Raw genomic sequence first — 20,674 nt, 5'->3', positions numbered from 1 at the left:
CAAAATCGGCAATAACCGGCCCTGGCAAAGAGCTCGGTGGCACCCCCAAACCCCGGGGGGGCCAGCTGAGCACTTTTCCAGGGCCAGGTTTTGGTCCCAGTCCGGGCCTGCTGAAGAACCACAATCAAAGCAGAACCTGTCTTGGGTTGCTTGTGTTCGGGGACAGAGATGACCTGGCCTAGTAGTTCGGTCTGGACTGTTCCTATTGGAGTAGGGTCAAGACATTTACATGTGGCTGAGTGCGAGCTGAGGTGGTATGGTGTGCAAAATAACAAAGGACTGTGATGCAGCCCGACTAATTACAGGGTGATTGAGATTAGTTCAAGCATTCCATCCAACACTTTTTTGTATACTTTGTTGTCTCTTCACTAGAGCATGATTTCGGGTGGGGAGTGGGAGATAAGATGCAGAGGGTGGTGAAGGTGTGTTTGCAGGCACTACATTTTTTAATGTGATATTTGGGAGGGGAGGGAAAGGGAGGGTATGGCGGGAGTGGGAGTCTCCACAGAACCGCATCCTACTCTGGTGTGTGATAGAAACATTGGAACCAATTAGACTAGTGCTTTAACCGGGTAGGTACTGCCTGGTACTGGATACCTGCACTTTAATTATTTATTTGGTAGGGAGAATAACTGCATTTCTCAGCACTGCTGCAATCATTTAAAGGGTGCATACAGGTACTCTGTAAAATGAGTACCAGCACTTCCATATTTCCATTGAAAGGACGGATTTAAACTACAGAAACTGCTTTGAAGTCAGTTTAATTGCAGACAGTGTACTATAGAAATCACAAAACAATAACTCAGATTGGATATTGTGGGTCTATCAATTAATGATTCAGCTGGATTTGGCTGAAGGGAAGCATCCATTATAGAAACGTCTTCATATGATGTTATTGGGGGCAGTCAAATGGCGTGTGATGTCACTTCCGCTACCCCTGGCGTTTTGCCGAATTGACATCTATTCAAACAAGCATTGGCATAGCCAATAGGTCTCGCCTTTGGGACCATATAAGTGTTCAGCCATGCAACAATACTTATAAGGTCCCAAAAGCGAGACCTAGGCCGTGCGGCCGCAAAAGTGAAAGTGATCGCGATCGCGATCAAAGCGGCCGTGCTGCCCCAAAAGTGAAAGTAATCGTGGTAAAGCGCGGCGCGCACGCCCGCGCACATGCACTGTAGCTCTAGGCTGGCCTGGTAGCACTTTTTGGAGCCCTCTCAATAAGTCTCGCCAGACCAGCGCATGCGCTGGGTCAGGTGAGACCTAAAAACGTGTTACTTTTTCTTAATCTCTTCATCTACAGAAAACATTTGAAACCTTTTGTCTTCTGCCACACCTAAGATGATGATTGTATACTTACCATTGGCCCCCATGCAGAAACGCTTCATTTTCTGTAGATACTGCAAGATTGTATGCTTGACTCCTGTGCTTGTTGTGTCTTGTTAGGGCCGCCCTTGACCAGAAGCAGGCCAAAGCTTGGTGATTGATGCACGGGAAATACTTATGAAGCAGCAGTCTTGAAAGACATACATGTTGAAGTCAGCTGGACAGGACCTTGGTCCTAATTTGTCAAATGCCTCTCGGGCCTCTCTAAGAATGGCCCGGAACAATCCCCAATGTTGCCCCACCCGCGCCAGAACTCCTGGTAATTCTGAATGGGAGCAATAACAAGGAGTATATGTTTGGGGGGAAAACATGGAGGAACTAGACTTACACTGCATATTCCTGCGTATGTTTTTCTGGTATTCCACCAGAAACTCGCCCTGCTCTCAGCAGGTGACCTCTCTGCGTGTCTGGGCGGCAGGATTCCATCTTTACCCATGATGCTGATGGGGCTGCTACCGCCAGAAACCAGCCCCCTTGGAAATAACGAGCCACTCGTGATGAGAGTTCTGATGGTCTAACAGTTCCACTAAAGACACCCCCTTCATAGGCCAAATGGTACGGCTCTTTACCTGAAAAGCAAACTAGTTTGATCCAAGCATCTTCTTTTAATCCCGGCAGCTGACATGCACCAATACCACCGAAAAGGAAATGTCTGGAGTTCAAAATGGTCCCTTTGTATCTATGAACACAGTTTTCATATTCAGCCGTCATACCCGGTGCTGCTTCTCATTTCCAGCTGTAACGCGGTGACAGAGGCAATACATTATTGTACTGAGAGATCGATGCTATTATCGTGATCTCTGTATTTTCTGATTTGCGCCGTGTTCTGTGTGTGCTCATTCTCTGCGACGTCTGATGAATCTGGAAATAAAGTCCATGGCGCCATAAACACAGAGATGAACGTTTATTCCGCTGTAAACTGCGCGCTGCAGGGGGTGGGGGTGGGTGAGTACGTGATTATCAATCACCATAAAATGTATGTAATTGTCACCAGCGCTGAGAGCGTTCTGACAAATGGGGGATTTAGTGAAAAACTAATTGGAGGATTTCAAGGCTGAATATTTCAGTCATTCTTTTTCTAATGTTTCATTCACATACCAGTGCGGGATGGTATTAATATCCAGTTACTAATTCAAAGGGAGAGTAGGTTTTAAAGTCTGTATAAAGGTTTAATGTATAGCTTGCTTGGGGGCGGGGGTCTTTAATGCTCTCTAGGAGGCGGGGCTCTAGTACTTAGTTCAGAAGACACTGGGGACCCTATCAAGTAAAATGAGCACTGCAAGTGGTACTTTAAGTCACTGGCCCTAATTACGATGCTGATTGGAAGAGCATCCGACCGGCATCGTTGCGGTAAAGGGACCGGCCGACAGGTAGTTGGCAGTCCAGACCACCAAATTAGGATCCAGCTGCCGTGGAGGCGGTGGAAACATACCTCTTTGCATTGAGGCTTGTGCTGAGGTCCAGAAAAGGGCAGCAGCATAAGACCCAATGCCCAAAGGCATGTTTTTAAACATTCCTGCACCCTGTGGCAGGCACTTGATGGTGCCCGCCACATGGGGCATGGAAGTTTGTGGGGACACCTATAATGCCCCCCTGCCTTCATAGCGGAGGCCGCAGAGGGACGGGGGCCCTGCTGGGGGTTCCCAAAGTCAGTTTCTGACAGCCTTTCAATGGCGATCTGACTTCCATTGAAAGGGCGTCGGAAAGGGCCATCGTAATCCCTACGGCAGTGCCTGAGCAGGCACCGCCCTCATTGTAGGGATTAAATTCCGACCGCTAGGCCGATGGGCTACTTGAGCCTGTCTGAACCGTAGCGGTCAGTCCCTCACCCATGCAGTCGAACCAACAGCATCGTAATGCGGCGGTCTGACCGCTACTTCAGATGTCAGTGGGACCGACACGGTTATGCCGTTGGTGTCAGTCCCACTGTCATCGTAATGAGTCCCACAGTCTGTGCCACAGGTTTGTACTTACTGGTGTCTTAAATATTTGAAGTGCTGAAGCAGCAGTTTCTTATCACCATAGACAGAGGTAGATGGTAGCTTGCCACAATAACTTTGAAGGAATGGAGCTGATAGAGCAGTGTTTCTTGAATCTCAATCTCTTAGTAAAATCATAAAAGAGTATCCCCCAATTGTCGTATGGACCTTTGTTTGTCGACTTGAGGTGTAGGAAAGGAACTAACATCGGCAATACATTTCAAGTACAGTGAAACCAACGTGACTCCACAAGAATAACAGAGAGGATGGTGTTCAAGCCTGAAGGGTTTTGTTAACAACATTTAGTTCAGGTTACAAATTCAATCTATCAGAAAAATTGAAGGAAACATATTGTAAGAGCATACATATTTAAATGATGATGCAGTCTGAATTTGCATATGATCGGCAAAAAGATACAAAACAGAATCACAAACGGCAAACAAAATACCAACAAATAACGTACCATAGGGGAATTTCCCCATTCTAAATAAATTATCGAAAGTGGCAAGAAGAAAGTCTATGAGGTAAGTGTCAGCATCAAAATACCCAGTTTGAGGTTCAAGAGGAATGTATGACTGTTCAAGCATGAAGCTCAACACTCTGGGCAGGGGAAATCAGCAGAGTTGAGAAGAAGTCTTCTCTCAGTGAAGTCAGGACAGGGCCTGCTCAACTGTTCTAAAGATTACACAATTTAAGCATGAAAGAAGATTCTAGAAGGATTCTTCCTATCAGTTTCTAACAAGCAAACAAATCCAAAGACAATGCTTTCTGAAAGCAGGTAGACTCCCTGGTTTCCCAGCTCCCGATTAAAGGAGTAAGAATCCTGGCGACCTTGGATGTAATATCAATCAGGTCTGCCTGGTACAGAAGGTCTCTCCCGCCATCTCAGTCTCCACATCCGAGGCCAAACAGTAATTAAAAGTTTAATTGCCTACTAGTCTAATATAATAATGAATAAGCCTATTCTAACTTAACGAGACACATGATAAGACCGATGCTGAGGAGAAAAAAGACAAGGCACTTGCAAGACATTTTATGTATGCAACTCTGGCCTGGTTACAGGTTAGGCCAAGATTAGATTCAGAATAGATTCTAAATGAGTACAGTTAGCATAATTGAATATATCGAGTACATTTAAAAAGGGTATGCATTTTCCGAACATAACACAATAGCATACACAGACCAACATCCAGCACAATTAAAACATAACTGGGCACAGTATAACATAGCAGCATCACATTGCAGTAATGAAGCTTAAAAACACAGCAGCTCAAAAACAACAGAACACGTCGCCACAACAACAAAATGCTACATACCCTATATGCATGAACATTCATGTCGCACATTGCAATCTCCAGAAACCTGCTTTCATAATATAATAGTTGAAGGTGTTTGCACCAAGCACTGCCTTAACGTACCTCCAAGGACCAAAAATTGCCCCAGCCAAAAATCTTGTGTGGTTCTGCCACTTTAAATCACAAAAATAGTTCTCAAAATGGCTGTCCTTATCTGTGCCATCATGAAGATCTTAGCCCAGTCAACAACTTCTGTTGTCCCCCTTCTAACCGCTCAGGTACCTAACATCCGTTGAAATGTTGTTCCAAGCGGGTTAGAAGAGTTAGCCTAAGTGCATTGAATGGGTGAGACCACCACCGGTAGGGAGAACAGGCGCCTGATAGATAACGTTTAAGTACACGTGTTTTCTTTCGTAATTATTAGTGTCAGAGATACAGGAACAGATGAGAGGAGGGTCTCTTTACCAGAAAAATGTTCTGGAGAGCGTGTCTCAGAGTCTGAGAGGTATATGTGTTTGTGCAAATGCATCTACCTGCATGTACGATGCGGTGTTGTGATGTTAATAGGGACATTTTAGCTTTCCACGTTATTCTAAGATTCACATGTAGCAGGTCACATTTTTCTACATTGCTGGTCCTTTTTAGGTCTCGCCTGAGCCAGTGCGCATGTGCTGCTCTGCGAGGCTTCTAGTAAGGGCTTCAATGTAACACATCTTTTCCTCATGTTTTTTTTTTCCGGGCAAGCATTTGATTGGCCATTTGCGTAAGGCTTCCACTAATTGAAACACGCAAATGGCCAAAGGCTCGTGTATGTCCCGCCTTATCTTGAAATGCTTCCCCTCACAGCCTGTGGGTCTCGGGAGCGAGCGCAGTCATCAGCGGCACACAGTGAGCCAGCTGGAGGGCAGGATGCATTCCAGTATCAGGTTACTTGTTTAAATTAACTTTCACTTTTGTTGGCGAGGTGCATGCAGGGGCCATGCTGGGTTGGCTCTTGTTTACTTATGTAGGTACACAGTGTTTTAGGGGGTCAAATATCACCACTACGGTGTCAGCATTACACACTAACACGCGCTCGCAACAATACCATGATAGTGTCTCTTGTGAACACGTGCATGCTAAATATTAAAGTGGTCCATGACGCGCTCTGACCTTGCCGCTTGACCCTTTGATCGGCGTAGCGGCTTTCCTCGTAAGTATCCTAAGCCCGCAAAGCCGCACCGGTGACAAATAGACACACGCTCGGAGGCTGCGCCCCGATCCACACGTGTCGATACTGGCATCGTGCCGGTTTTCCCTTGTGGTTGCGGGCATACGTGCTGATGCCGCAGGCAGGCACGCACTTCAATGGTGGTTATTTTCCAATTGAGCCACAGGCAGACATACACAGCGATGGCACTATCTTCAACTTCAGGCAGGCACTTATGCTAATGCTGCTTGTGTTGTTGTGGGGTGGAGATGAATTGGGAGGGAGAGGCAGGTATGATGCACACAGCCCCTTTCCTTGCCTTCTAGTCTGGAAAAAGTTGTAAAGAAGGGTTTATTTTCCCCCATTAATGTGCGGTATGTATATTGTAAGTTAATAGGCGCAGAGCTGAACTAGGACAGAAAATTGGACCGGTTACCAAAATAAAGTATCCTCAATTAGCGAATTAGTTAGATTAAAAAAAAAGTGCCGCCTATTTGCAAATAAGGCTGTTTTGAACTTGTAAATACACTTTATATAGGCAGTTGCATGTACGGGAGACTGCTTGCATACCATAAACCTCCAAAAAAAGCCCACACACTGACACATCAGACCTGCCCCCCGGGGAGTGCCCGATAGTCCAGTCCGAACCTGAATAGGCGCCTGTAAATGGAGTACTGGTACACAGTGCACATGAGGGTTACACACTGCGCATGAGGGTTACACACTGCGCATGTGGGTTACACACTGCACATGAGGGTTACACACTGCATATGAGGGTAGAGGTGCATCGTGTGAGCTCTATTCTCGGTTGTCTCTGGGATTTCTGTACACACAGCAAGTCAGAATAGAATGGGAACTCGCCAACGTTTCAAATCCTTCTTCTAAATTGTTGACGCTGTTATTTGCACTGGATTTTTCTGAACAGCAAGTAATTGCTACAATTCAACAATCAACATTCCACAAAGTGAGACTCCTGTGTTTCCTCACTAATTTTTCTGATAGGATCTTTGCAGTTTTGTTTTCCGACTTTTATTTGATAGGATCTCCGCAGCTATTACGTTTTTTTTCAGAAAAATTTTGTTATTGCGGTCACCATGCAGCTAAAAATAACTACACCTGTTCCTAAAACAATGGATTTAGAGGTTCGGGATGCTCTTAAGAGGTAAATTAAATTGAGATGCAGCAATGAATGCACGGTATGCGGCAACCTCACCCGTATGAACGTTAAAGGTGGAGTGGGGGCTAAAGCTTGACAATGGTTGTCTGTGACCAGCGCCTGACCTCTTTACACCACTGTGAGAAATACCAAGTGGATGAAACGAATCCGCTTCCATGTTGCCCGTGACATGGCAGCTCATGTTGAAACAGACTGCGCATTGTCCTCGAGGCTCCAGCGCCTTGTAGCAAACTGTTTAGAACAGTCTAGACCAATCAATGACATACGTGCTTCATTCTCTGTGTCAGTATCTAGAAATCTGGGGTTCTGCACTCCTATTTCAACGTGAAGTGTGTGCAATACACATTCAGTCCTCCTAAGAAACATCACAGAGCTAAAACCCAACATCACTTTTTGCAAACAGGCTCCAGAGTAGGTAAACGATGTTCTATCTTTTAAGTAATAAAATGGAGAGAATGAGGCACAAAATTAAAAAAAAATTCACATTCATAAAGTGTTAAGAGGGCTGAAAATGTTACAATTAAATTAGGACAGTGTTGACATTTCATTACTTTAGGCAATAACCCACAAGTTACAACATTCAACTCAATTATATAATAATGACCGGTACCTAATTGTCAAAATATTACCCTGACGTCAAGAATGAAAACGAGAAACAGACAACATATGTAATTGTAATTTGGTACTTGTAAAGCGCGTCTGTCACTCCGCGAGGAGTATCCTGGCGCTGATTTGGTTTGGAGGTGAGAGTGGGCCGTGAAGATACTAAGAGGCATAATTCGTCTGGGGCAATAAATACCCAAGTCTTCAGGGCCTTCCTGAATTGAATTTCTGATTTAAGTAGCCTTAGATGGGGTGGAAGTAAATTCCAGGCTTTGGTCCCGAGGAAGGCCACTGTCTTTCCTCCTTTCAATTTATATCTGAAAGTGTGGGGTTTGAGCAGGTTCGCTGATGATGACCTGAGAGACCTGGTTGTGGTGTATGGAGCAAAACGTGCTGCAAGATACTTAGGTCCCAAGTTGAGCCTGGCTGTATAGGTGATCGGGAGAATTTTAAAAAGGATTCTCTTGTGTACCGGAAGCCAGTGAAGACTTTTTAATGCTGCAGATGCTGAGGATCTTCGTGGGAGTTTGAGCACCAGTCGTGCCACCACGTGTTGAACCACCTGTAACTTCTTTAGAATTGCTTTATTAGCTCCCGCAAGAAGGCTGTTACAATAATCTAAGCGCAAGAGAATCAAGGCCACTGCCACTGATTTCCTTGCGGCAAGTGGGAGAAAAATGAAAAAAAAAGAATAGCGATTTGATAAGGCTGAAGTATGTCCCTGCTACAGCTGTGGCATGTGGGAGGAAAGAGAGTGTTGCATCAAATTGTACTCCCAAATTCTTGGCCACCTTGACCACGTCTGACGGAGGAGTGGTTCCCTCGGGCCACCATTTACAAGGCTGGAACAGAACATCTTTCCCTATCCGGAGGATTTCCGTTTTGTCCGTGTTGCATCTGAGGTGATTGTTCCTCATCCACTGGAGGACAGCAGATAGGCATAGGTTATGTTCCATCTGTTAAAAACATAACAATAAAATCTAACATGGGTAGCAATAAAACAATACACAGTGTGTACCATGACACCTGGTGGTAGGTGGGAACAATGATAATTTGTGGTAAAAACTAACAAGCATTGGCATAGCAAATAGGTCTCGCCTTTGAGACCTTATAAGTGTTTAGTTATCCAGTACAATATCCTTGGTGCAACAACATCAACTGTTGCATGGCTAAACACTTATAAGGTCCCAAAGGCGAGACCTATTGGCTATGCCAATTCTTGTTTTCTATTTGTTCTGCTGTTGTAAAGCTCGTTTCTGCTGGCAAGTAAGCTCAGAGGGTTGGTGCACCTACTGCTGTGCGGTCAGCCAATAGGTAACAGATAAGAATCCTGATAGGTAGATTCATTTAAGCTTTTATTTGTCCGATTTTTACAAAATCATTACCATTGAGATTGCCTGTCATTACCCGGAATGCCCTTCAACAGCACTCCAAAGCTGCAAGGTTTCTGCAAAAAAGGCTATATTAAAATTAAGAGTAATTGCTGGTTTAAAACACTCTTGTGTTTGGATACTCTACACAGAGAGGTTTGCAACAACTAAGGATGTAAGAAACATAGGTCTATAAAATGCAAATTACAAATGGCAATGTCTTTCACTCTAATAACTGTGGTGTGAGAGCAGGTCTTCACAGGATATATATGCACCTTTCAACTGTATGAATAGTATATCTTCTATATTTTGTGCAGAATGTTAGACATTTCTAAGCATGTTAATAACTGATGAAATTCACAAGTATGCAAATCAATGATCATTTATCAGCCGCAGAATGAAGAAAGTCTGAATATCTTATTCCACCTTCAACAGATTGTAGAGTGATCTCTGAAGTGGATACTCAGTTTATTTTGAGTTTTCTTAGCAGCCTAATGATGTAAAGCACACTCTCAGGCTCTCTGGTTCTCACTTTTGCAGATTTATGGATAAACAGCTCTCCACTTTAACTGGCAAAATGGCTCAGTGGGTTAACATAACTAAGCTGTCATGCAGACTTCCTGTGCAGGCTTGTAGCTCCCTTGCACCTCTGCAGGTTGACCTTACGCCCCTACCGTCACATAGATGTTAAATGAATATTTTTGTCACATTAATATGCTTACTAAAAGCAATGTGAGCTGGCATTTTGAAAATGGGTGCAAGTGTAGATGCTGTTGCCACCCAGGTGAGCTTCCTGGGACCTCATCCCTATACCGACAATTACAATGTGACCGTAGCCGGGGCAGGATTGCATCTTGACCTGCCAGTATGTGCTTGTTGTATGGTGACTGGCCATGAGGCATGCCCGACGCTGTCAGTCACACTGTGTGAACACAGTGTAGTGCCCTTCAGACAGCATGGAAGAAGATGCCAATACAGCGTAGGTTAGGATCCCTGTGAGGGGAAAGGTATGTAAAAAAAAAAAGCTATTGATTGCTGGAGGAGTGGGATCTAGTCACGGTGTGTATGTGTGAATGTTATGTGTTATATGCATATGAGTGGGGCCGTATGCTTGACGGTGTCGTCTGTGTGAGCTACTGGATCACAACAGGGGTGTTGGCAACATTTGCATCTGATGTCCCAGGGTCCACAACAGGGGTGTTAAGAACATCTGCCTCTGATGTCCCAGCGTCGATCCAACTATGTTCTTGAAAAGTTGGAAAATTACACTTTTGTTTCAGTGTAGAGAAGGTCAACAGTCAAAGGCTTTTCAGGGAGGTAGTGTGGGGGCAGAGGCTCAGAACTCACCAGTCAAGCAACAGACACAAAAATATACTGTCCAACCCAGTGCTTGTGTTAGTAAAAAGAGCTCTTTATTAATACAGCAAAATTAAATTCTATTTATATTGATGGGTGTTCAGCTACAGGGTTCTATAACAGGGATCTATAACGTACTACATTGCTGCAATCAATTCCTATAGTTCCCAAACCAACCACTGTGCCCTAGCAGATTAGCTACAATTTCTCCTCCACTACATTGTTCTAGCACAGAGGCTGCATTTCCCACTCTACTACAGTGACCTAGCAGTAAAGAAGATCTCAAGGTTGAGAATCTGCACACGTGCAAGTTCACTAACTGGCTTATGCGCGCATTCACAAAATTCAGGGAACCATAGGTCAGTTTGTTATGTGTATTATGTTTTTGTCATCTAGGTATTCCGCTTTTAGGTTGCACATTGTAATTGTTTAGACATGAATGCAAGTGAATAATATGGAATGCACATTTATTTTGCAACATGGTAGTCAGTATTTAGTCTGAGTTGACTGTTCTGTTCTAAATAATTGTTATTGAGTTGTGAACAAAGTTTAATAGAGAGTTGATAACTGTGTTTCTTGCTATTGTTCAAAAGAGCACAGTCTTACAGAATGAAAACAAGTAAGTGCATCAGGCTGCCTTCTGCTAATTGTTTATCTTGAAAGATTCAACAACGACTAAATATGGTTTAATAAGCTGAGCACAATGTATGAAGAGTTAGAGAGGAACTTTGTGCCAGGAGACCCACTTGAGACAGGCCATGCAGAATCACATTGTCTACTTTTGCTGAAGGCTAACAGGAGGCATTTAGCCTTCACTTGTTGGGTTTATCAGCTAGGCTGCCAGCAGAGACAAGGATAGCAGAATTCTGCTATTTTATTGAATCTAAAACAATACTGTTCAAACAGGTATTCAGGTATGTACCTTCTAAAAACTCAAATTAGGCTTTTATTTTGGTGCTAAGATTAGTTTAGTAAATTGAAGAACGATTGTGGGATTACTATAAATTTATTCTGCTAATATAATTGAGTATTTTTTGTTGCTCACGCTTTTGGTAAACGTTGCAACTACCATTCTGTTTATCTTTATTGTAGTTACATTTCAAATCAAGTGTACTAGGATAGGATTTTGATTTTAAAATAAATCTTGAAAATGTATCCATTGCTTCCTAGTGTTCATGAGTGGGCCTGTCCTAAATGAAAGAGGATTTGGATTCAACTAACCTTCCCTGTGATGTCCCATACGATTGACCATTACCTGAAACAAATCTCACTCAAATATTGCTCAGTGGGTTAAGTGGTGGTTGCAGTCCAGCTGGCATTCTGTCTCGGGTTGGTACATTGACCAAGTCCTTCATGCCAGGGGGGCTAGAAAGCCAAATTCTTGGCCATGCTTTAAAAACATCTAGAAAGACATCTAGTTCTGTTCATATCTTGCAAAAGTTACTTATTTCAATGTGCACCTCTGTATCTTTAGCACATGAAACAGTTGCTTAGTCTTTCACCACAGCCTTGTGTTTACTTCTGCGTGATAACATGGCTTGACACTGAGATTGTTGCGGTGCCACCTTTATTCTGGTTTTCCAGACAGCGTTGTTGATCCACAGTCTAAAGTGCAGGAATGCTTTGGGTTAGTTTCTTTTCTAATTTCATTTTCTGGCTGCAATACAGACACAGCCTCTGTACCCCTATGCAATGCCTTAGAGCACACACTGTGCAAGGTAGAGATAATGCTAGTTCCAAGCAAGAGTTCTCCAAAACATGAGCACAATAATCACTCTCCACCTGGCTGTCATCAGGCTCTCTAACGTGGTTCTCAAGGAAAAACAAATGGGCAGGCAATGCCTAGAAACTGCTTTATCCTTACCAGCATTAAATCCTGACTCTACCCTGCCATCCACAAAATGTGGCAAGACACACAAAGGACTAATCAGCAACCCCTTCTAAAAGGTCCTCATAGAGTTTCTAAGTGTAGCAGAGATTCTAATTTAAGTTCTGGGAATGCAGGCAATGAACTTCCACCTTCTGAGCAAGCTTATGCTATCCTGGATTCAAGCAAGCCTGGCTGAAGACCAGGTCCAGAAAGTGAACTGAAGAGTGGGTCTGAGGGTCCCATTGCTATACCCTGTGCCTTCTTTGTAATAGAAGTTTTTAGAGATTCCCTATGAAGTGCTTGGAATTTTCTGCATTCCGTGGCAAGCAGGCCTGGCTGAAGACGACTGAAATGCCAGAAACCGGTCCTAGGAAGCTTGTTTCCAGTCCAGGGAAGACATGGCTTGGCAGTTCGGGCTGGACTGTTCCCATGAGGCACAGGGTCAGACTGATTTGCATATGGCCATGTCTGAACTGGGGTGGCAGAGTGGGCTAAAGAAGGGTGATGGATTAAACCCAGATCAGTTGACTGGGGGTGAGTGCTTGCAATGTTCAACATTCCGTCCATCATTTCCTTTGGTTTTTGCATCCTCCAACTTGTGCCATGTCAAGCCAGGGACAATTCAGACTGGATCCCGCTGGTCCTAGCAACCAACTAAATTCTAACCACAACTGGTAGTCATGCCAATACCCATACTTCATGCACACACAATCAGCATGCACACAAGATGTCAGTGTAAGTGTTTGTGTGTTACATCCAAGTGGTGCTTTAAATGAGTCAGGCCAGTTGACACTTCATTCTACCTTTACCAGGAAAAAGATCTGTTCAGCATTATCAATCTACAAAAATTAAAATGCTTTTCAACACCACTTTATATCTCAACAACCCAGGACATGAACAGCAGTCCCATGTCACCATAGAAGTTATGCTCAGTGCCCCCTTCAGGTCACAGAACAAGTTCTGTACCTTGCAATTACAATGGACTGGCCTAGGCATTAGAGCACACATTAGACTAGTGTATGAGCTGGGCCAAAAACAAAGTCAGGATACCAGTTTCACATGCACTCAGGTCATTCAGGGCAAGGGTACACACCCGGTTACCATGATGGAGACATTACCGTTCCAACATTCAGCTAGAATGTGTGTCCATGTCTTCTGGATCAGGCTCATGATGTACAGCCAGAAATTGTCTGTTTGAGCCTTTGTCATTCTGGTGTATCTTTTCTTCTCTCTCCGCTCCCTTTTCTCTGATCCACTAACATACAGTCACAATTCTAACCTGGTGTTGTTGTCATCCAACGTCACTGCCACAGCTTCCCTCGTGTGGGGGTTAGGCATAGGGCTGTTCCTGGAGCAATGGTGGCATTTCCTTTAATATTGTAGGCATTAGTCCTACAAAGGGATCATTTACTGTATCAATTATGCTTACTGATCAATATTTAAGTGTGAGAAATTGGGTTGTTGGTTGAGTGGAATGTTAACCCTGCTCAAGCAACAGTCACAGTCCCTGCCAGGGTGAAGCACAAAAGTCACTAATTTCACCTGTGCTTAACCCTCCAGTAGCTTGCCACAAAAAAGTTAGGCTTATCTTAGAGGCAAAGTGTAAAGTATTTATGCAGCACACAAACAGTAGTAAAGTGAGAACACAACATAAGAAAAATCCCACACCAATTTAGAAGCACAGAGTAATTTTAATAAACTATTTAGTACCAAAATGACAAAATTCCAATCATTAGAACTGCCATTACAAATTTTTAAAGTTTACGGTAAATACTAGTGCCTAAAATATCAAAGTACCAAACACAGACATCTGGTCTGCTTGGCCGGGTCAAAGTGGAAAATATGGCTCACCTCAATGGAAAATTAATACATTGGGCCTGGTTTGCGCTTACCTTTGGACTTAGAAGAATTTCGTGGAAAAAGATCTGAGAAGGTAAAATTTAGCAGGACAAGGTTGCAGGCAGTGTCTGGGGAGAAAGCGACATCGTGGTCAGGAAGCCTCTGGACCAATATTTCTACGTTCAGACTTAGTCTCTTTTTTGGAAGTCGAAAAATCTCCAGCAGGACGAAGCTGCTAGCTGTAGCCGATTAGGGCTCCTTAAGCCTGGATACCCCTTCTGCGAAGGACTGCTGAACAGGATTCGCTGCAGAGAACACGTGACTGGAGCTGCCGCAAACTCAGTCAGACCCGCGATGCACCGTGGGCAGATAAACTAGCGGGTAGGTCCCAGGCTCTTCTAAGGTTCTCAGAGCACTTTTAGCCAAAACATTTCTAAGTCCAAGTTTTGGATTTTGGCTATATGGATACCTTTAGCAACACTTCCAATGGTCCTGGCCTAGAGAGGCATCACTTGGAGGGTTGGGACTCTCTCAAGATAATGGGAGCCCTTCCTTTCCCTGAGGCTTTGATCAGGAGGCCAGCTCGCTAGCCCTTGGAGTCACTCTGGTGGTCCTGGGTTCAAGTAGGGAAACAGGGCTCAAGCAGAAGGGCAAGCATCTGAGGGTTCAAAGCAGGCTTCAGGCACCGGAGCAGTCCTTCTTGGTGCAGCAAAGCAGTCTGCTGAAGTACACAGCTGGCCACAGCATCACTCAGGCCTCTGAGAGTCCTTCCACAGGTCCAGAAAGTGAACTGAAGAGTGGGTCTGAGGGTCCCATTGCTATACCCTGTGCCTTCTTTGGAGTAGAAGTTTTTAGAGATTCCCTATGAAGTGCTTGGAATTTTCTGCGTTCCGTGCCCAGGCTCCAGTCTGGCAGCAGGCACAATGAGCTGGTGTGAAGTCCTTTGTGTGAAGGCAGGGCACATCCAAATCACTTGTAAGCAAGGCTCTGCCCAGCTCCGCCCCCATCCTGTTAGTGATGGCCCATGCAGGCACACCTAATCCCTCTATTGTGTGGCTGTGTGGGAGGAATATACAAAGCCCAACTGCCAACTACACCCAATCATGTTGTCCAGAAACAGACTGCAGGCACAAAATAGCATGGGCAGGAAAATGCAGACTTTCTAAAAGTGGCATTTTCAAAATTGTAACTTAAAATCCGACTTACCATTAAAAGGATTTTAAATTACAATTTCCTAGACACCAAATATGGATTTCCTACTCGCTCCCATAAAAAGCTAGCACTTATTAATTGTAATAAGGCAGCCCAATGTTATCTCATGGGAGAGGTAGGTCTCCGAGTAGTGAAAAGCGAATTTAGGAGTTTTTCACTACCAGGACATATAACACTTAAAAGTACATGGCCCACCTTTTAATTACAGTGCACCCTGCTCAATGGGATGTCTAGGGCCTACCTTTGGGGTGACTTTTACGTAATAAAATGATAGCCACGCCAAACTGGAAGTGTAAAATGGCATACAGGCTGCAATGGCAGGCTTGGGATTCGTTTTAAGGGACTTCAGAAGTGGGTGGTACAATAAGTGCTGCAAGCCCACTAGTAGTATTTAATTTACAGGCCCTGGGTATATGGTCTACCACTTTAATAGTGACTTACAAGAAAATTAAATGTGCCAATCAGGTGTAAGCCCATTTTACCATGCTTTAGGGAGTGCCTACAACCACGCTAGCACTGGTTAGCAGTGGTAAAGTGCACAGAGTCCTAAAGCCAGCGAAATGATTTCAGAAAAACAGGAGAGTGAAGGCAAAATGCTAGGGTGTAGATCACTGTAAGACTGACAGCTCTAACATCCAGCATCTAGAAATGTGACGCATCGAACCAAAGAATGTGAATCAATCAACAACAATTAACAATGGAAGAACGCCCCCCCCCAAAAAAAAAACAGATGTAGAAAAGTGGTGCTGTTACATTCACTTTTTTATGTTTAATTCCAGACAAAGTTACTAGAATTAATTATAAAGGGGTACAAGGAGAGCAATATAAGCACATCTATCCCCTATTTCCTCCTCTCTTCCTTCTTTCTAAAGATGTAAGAAGACATGTTACAGACAGTGACGTATCGCAAAATGATGAGGTTTTTTGGGCTTTCTGCAGAATATTCACTGGGCTTGGGGTGAATAGGCACCCTCTGACAGGTTGGAGGCCCTTTCAGTCCTCCTGAACCTCTGGGGCTGCAGGCCCTCACTACAGTATTTGTTTTTAAAATAAATAGTAATTTTAAGTACCACTAATGTTTTAGGAACTGTAGAATTGTTATACTTTTGTTCCCTGTCGACCTGGTTTCATACCATGCTTCTCAGAATTTATGTGGCCAGGTGCCTGGAATATAGTCACGAACATTCAGTTCAATTTGATTAATTTGTCTAAACATCGACTTGGCATTATGATCAAGTTGACAAACGAATATTAGGATAACATAGGCACATTAAATAAGCAGATGCTGCCTACAAAAGAGATCATCTGATTAATATTCAGAATTTATAATTATATGTACTGTCTCTGTCCTTCTGCTCTCACCCCTTCTAGGAAATGGACCAGCCTTGCTGCAGTCCTGCCAGTAACTGATGTTGAGTTGTTCCCTGCAAGAAGGCAGGGCAAAATGAGTTTGTGCTCAATGCATGGATTCTGAAACTTGAGGAGCCAGACATTTTTAAAAATGTCTTACACTTCATTGATTTAAAGAAACTAGATTTGTATTCATGTTCACACGATGATCACAAAATGCTACATATTGCTTTAAACTTGGAGTCTCGTTTACAAGTCCATTGCGCCGCCGGTGCGTCACTTTTTTTAACGCACCTGCGGCGCAATGGGCTTGCCCATATTTACAAGCCCACGTACACCTTGCGTGACTTTTCATGGCCTTCTAAACATGGGTCCCTTTCACACATTACTCTGCGTGAAAGGGGCGACAATGGGTGTTGGTGTGGGTGTTCCCACGCAACATCCATGGAACCTGACACATTCCCAGATTTACAACATTTTGTAAAGCTGGGAATGCGTCACAATCCTTCGCCTCCCAGGGGAGGTGTAGGAGTGGCACAATGAGGAGAAATACTTCAATTTCTCCTTGTTTTATCGTCTTTCCATGTGTGCGGCATTCTGCAGCACGCATAGAGAGGAAAATACCATCCCTGCAGTGCAGACACCCTTTCAACATGACACAAGGGTGCCTGCGCTGGCGCATGGCAGCCAATTGTGCACCAGCGCTGGGGAAAGCACACGGATGTATCGTATTGTTGTTAATACGGTGCATCCCTGTGCTTTTAAAATGATGCAGCTCGGCACTGCAAAATGGCTTGCGGCGCCGCGCTGCGTCATTTTATAGTAATGAGGCCCTTATGTTTTTTACATTGGCGTAATTGTTCCTCTTTGATGTCACAGGCTTTTCAGCATTCATCATATTTCAGTGCCTTATCATTAAATTATAGTTCAGCATCAGTTTCGTAGTTTGACCACAAAATTATTGTTTACAATTTCAAGTTCTGGTACAAAATGTATTGCACATTGCATGTGTTATACTGTGGGAGAGATGACTCAAAGTATATGGCGATGTTGCAGCTCAGGATCCGGGAAGTGTCAAGGGTGGATTACACCTCCTTACTGAAACAACTCAAGTGTGGATATTCCATCTCAAATGCCTACGCCTCTCTGCCACATCCCGTTACAGTTAGGTGCCTGAAATATAGTCACAATCATTCATTTAGAGAAGATCCAAAAATATTTATTTATGATTCATCTGGGCGTCTCGTTTCCACAACTTATCTATGCATACTTTTGCAGATATGAAAGAATAAACACAAGAAGGCCATACCGGCTGGACCCCTCTGTGAGCTGCTCTTTGGATGATGATCTGGTGAACCTGGAGGTCCTTGATGAGGTATTTTAGGCTTTGTTGAATTAATTAATTGTATGATCTAAAACTGTAATTCTTCTAAATTTATGCTGTTCCATAAAGATCTAAATGCTATCATTTTGAAACCAGTATGTATGAGAAATTATTCAAAATGAATGCACATTTTGGCTGTTTACCATGAGCAAAATTCAATTAACCCTTCAGGATATGCTTAAATTACTTTATTTTTATCATTGACATAATGTGTAAATTTACAGAAATATGCTGCACATTGTGATAGAAGTTTATTTGATGTGAATGTCAAAATTTCAAGGATAGAAACCCCTCCCTGCTAAAATATCTTGCTCACAATATCAACAACCAAATTATTATGTAGGTTATTTTATAGGCGAGTATAGTATTGATTTTATTAACTTCACATCCTTGTGCCTCGATGATATATATCGATATGAAGTTAAGATTAGTAAACCTTTACGTACCCATGTATACTTATCTTCATGGTACTTTGGTAGTAAAATTTATTTCACGGTATTTTTGTAGGACTATATTTCGTCCATAATATTGGATAAGTGTAAGCTTGATCCCATCTGAGATACTGTAGGAGTGCATCATACTCATGAGTAGTCATTACTCGAATATATTCTGTGTGATTAATTTTACTAAGAAGAGTGGACTATTGCATATTTAAAGCATTCCGCATGAAGAATTTGTGTATAGATTGTGATTAATAAAGCTCTATGTAACATTTATATATTAATGTGATGGGAGAAGTTAACATAAAGTGTTTCCCATTGTGAGGTTAATAAATTAGAATGTGCATGTGTAAACTAATGTTTACATTTTTATATGTGTAACAAGAATTATTTCCATATAGGTGAATTTTGAACGACATCTTCATAATTCTTTACCATTTATACATGTCTTAAGAAGCTGTATTTATTGTGCATGTAGAAATATGCACGTATTCTGTAACCCTGTGCACTGTTTAAGTTGACTAGAGTGGACCTCGAGAAACCAGTTCAGTTCATGCCCACAATTAAAATCTAACATGTAATTCGTATTTAACCTTCAATGCAGCGTACATTTGCTTGTATTTTGTTTCCACTGCAGGTATGGACAAAGCCTCATTAGTTAGCATCAAAGGGTTTTATTTTTATTAGATAGCAAGATATACCAAAAAGAAGTTGGCAAGGAGAAGTGCGGTAATGAGCAAGGAGGGCAGTTCTCATGGAGGAGAAGAGGAATGACAGAGGACGAATGAAGTTGCAACTTATCGATATGGGAAAGGTGTTGCAAGAATCCAGTTGAGCCACAGCCATGGGAATTTACTAGCAAGGATCTTGTGAGATAGTCTACCCTGAATGTAATTGATATTTCATGCTGAACATAGTAAGGGACAGGGAAATAATCTTAGGATTCCACGGAGAGCAGATCTATGCTTCTGCATGTGTGGCTTTATGGTACCTGACCCATTGTTGAAGTGCCTTCTATTGAAGACTCCGACAGCTGACACCTTTTTGATTTAACCTTTACTAAATGCTTCTTAGCTTCGTGTAGCCCTTTTAAGGTAGTGTAGGGAGAGATAGCTTGCTCATGTTTACTTTGGAGAATCATCTGATGCAATGTAATACTCAATCCCTGATTGTCTGTATAGTCATCATGGAGTTAGTTGTCTGCTTTGTATTATATAGGGCAAATCTCTTCTGGAGATTTGGACTTATCTTGGTCTTTCTGTATTCTACACTCAGTTCTAATCTCAAATTAATTTGTTGAGTGGGTTATTGTGTGACCACATTGTGTACACTGTATTGAGATGTTAACAAGTCATTGTTTTCTCACTTTACCTCATGCAGCTATAAAGGTCATTGATTTGGAGATAAATGTTTGGGGGGGTCTGAGCTCCAGCAGCTGGTAGCATTTGCGGGTGGTTCGCTCTTGAAGTAAAGGGAGTTAGAACCTAACCTAGATTAGTGTAGACCCCAATCCCATAAAAATAGATGGAGTTCCAGTGGCGTGCGTTGAAACAGCGACGATGGAGGAGTGAGTATCAGTAGGGATATGGGTATGAGGATTATGCTTAGCATGTGGTACAATATTGATTGTGTGATGTCTGGCGGAGAGACGTGTGAACGTGGTGTTGTTGAGTTGTCGAAGTGGAAGAAGTTGTTGAAATTGTTATCGGGTCCGATGTGACTTAAGATCCTGGGATATATAATAAAGGTGCAGAAGACACTGTGTTGTAATTGTCTGCTAAGGTTTTTTTTTATAACATATTTTATTAATTTTCTTGGTATTACAACCTCCTTATTCACAGGCATACATCATGTTAAATCCACATTGATATTCCACACAGTAGAGCAAAATAATGATAAACAATAATACTAATAACTGTCGATTACCAGCAGTACTATCTAATGAACTTAGCAGTTATACTTTCAACGTATTGTGATGTCCATCAGGATGTCATTTGTACATGCATGTAATGCGCTATAAATATTATAATAAGCTAAACAACCTGTCCCTCCCCCCCTACCTAATCCCAAACCAACTATATCCCAACCCTCCCCCAAACCAGGCTCAGCACTGCATTTCTATATACATTTGACAGTCAGTATATCAGTGCTTACATTTACAATTATTACCACAAATTCAGCAAATAATTCCTATAGTGTAGTGTAGGCTTACAACATCCGGGTC

At 42.9% G+C, this 20,674-nt stretch overlaps 1 protein-coding gene across 4 annotated transcripts in view; it reads left to right on the top strand.

The window, feature by feature from the left end:
* Nucleotides 1-20,674, top strand: part of MYO3B (myosin IIIB) — a 2,253,613-nt gene that overhangs the window by 1,064,101 nt on the left and 1,168,838 nt on the right. For all 4 annotated transcript variants that reach the window (XM_085645333.1, XM_085645331.1, XM_085645332.1 and 1 more), the window contains one exon: nt 17,905-18,001. In XM_085645333.1, coding sequence (XP_085501459.1) covers nt 17,905-18,001 — 97 coding nt within the window. The remainder of the gene's footprint in view (nt 1-17,904; nt 18,002-20,674) is intronic.

Source organism: Triturus cristatus, chromosome 3_1, assembly GCF_964204655.1.
Source record: "Triturus cristatus chromosome 3_1, aTriCri1.1, whole genome shotgun sequence".
Classification (NCBI taxonomy): Eukaryota; Metazoa; Chordata; class Amphibia; order Caudata; family Salamandridae; genus Triturus; species Triturus cristatus.
The sequence above is the reverse complement of the archived record's forward strand: the minus strand, read 5'-3'. Positions and strand labels throughout refer to the sequence as shown.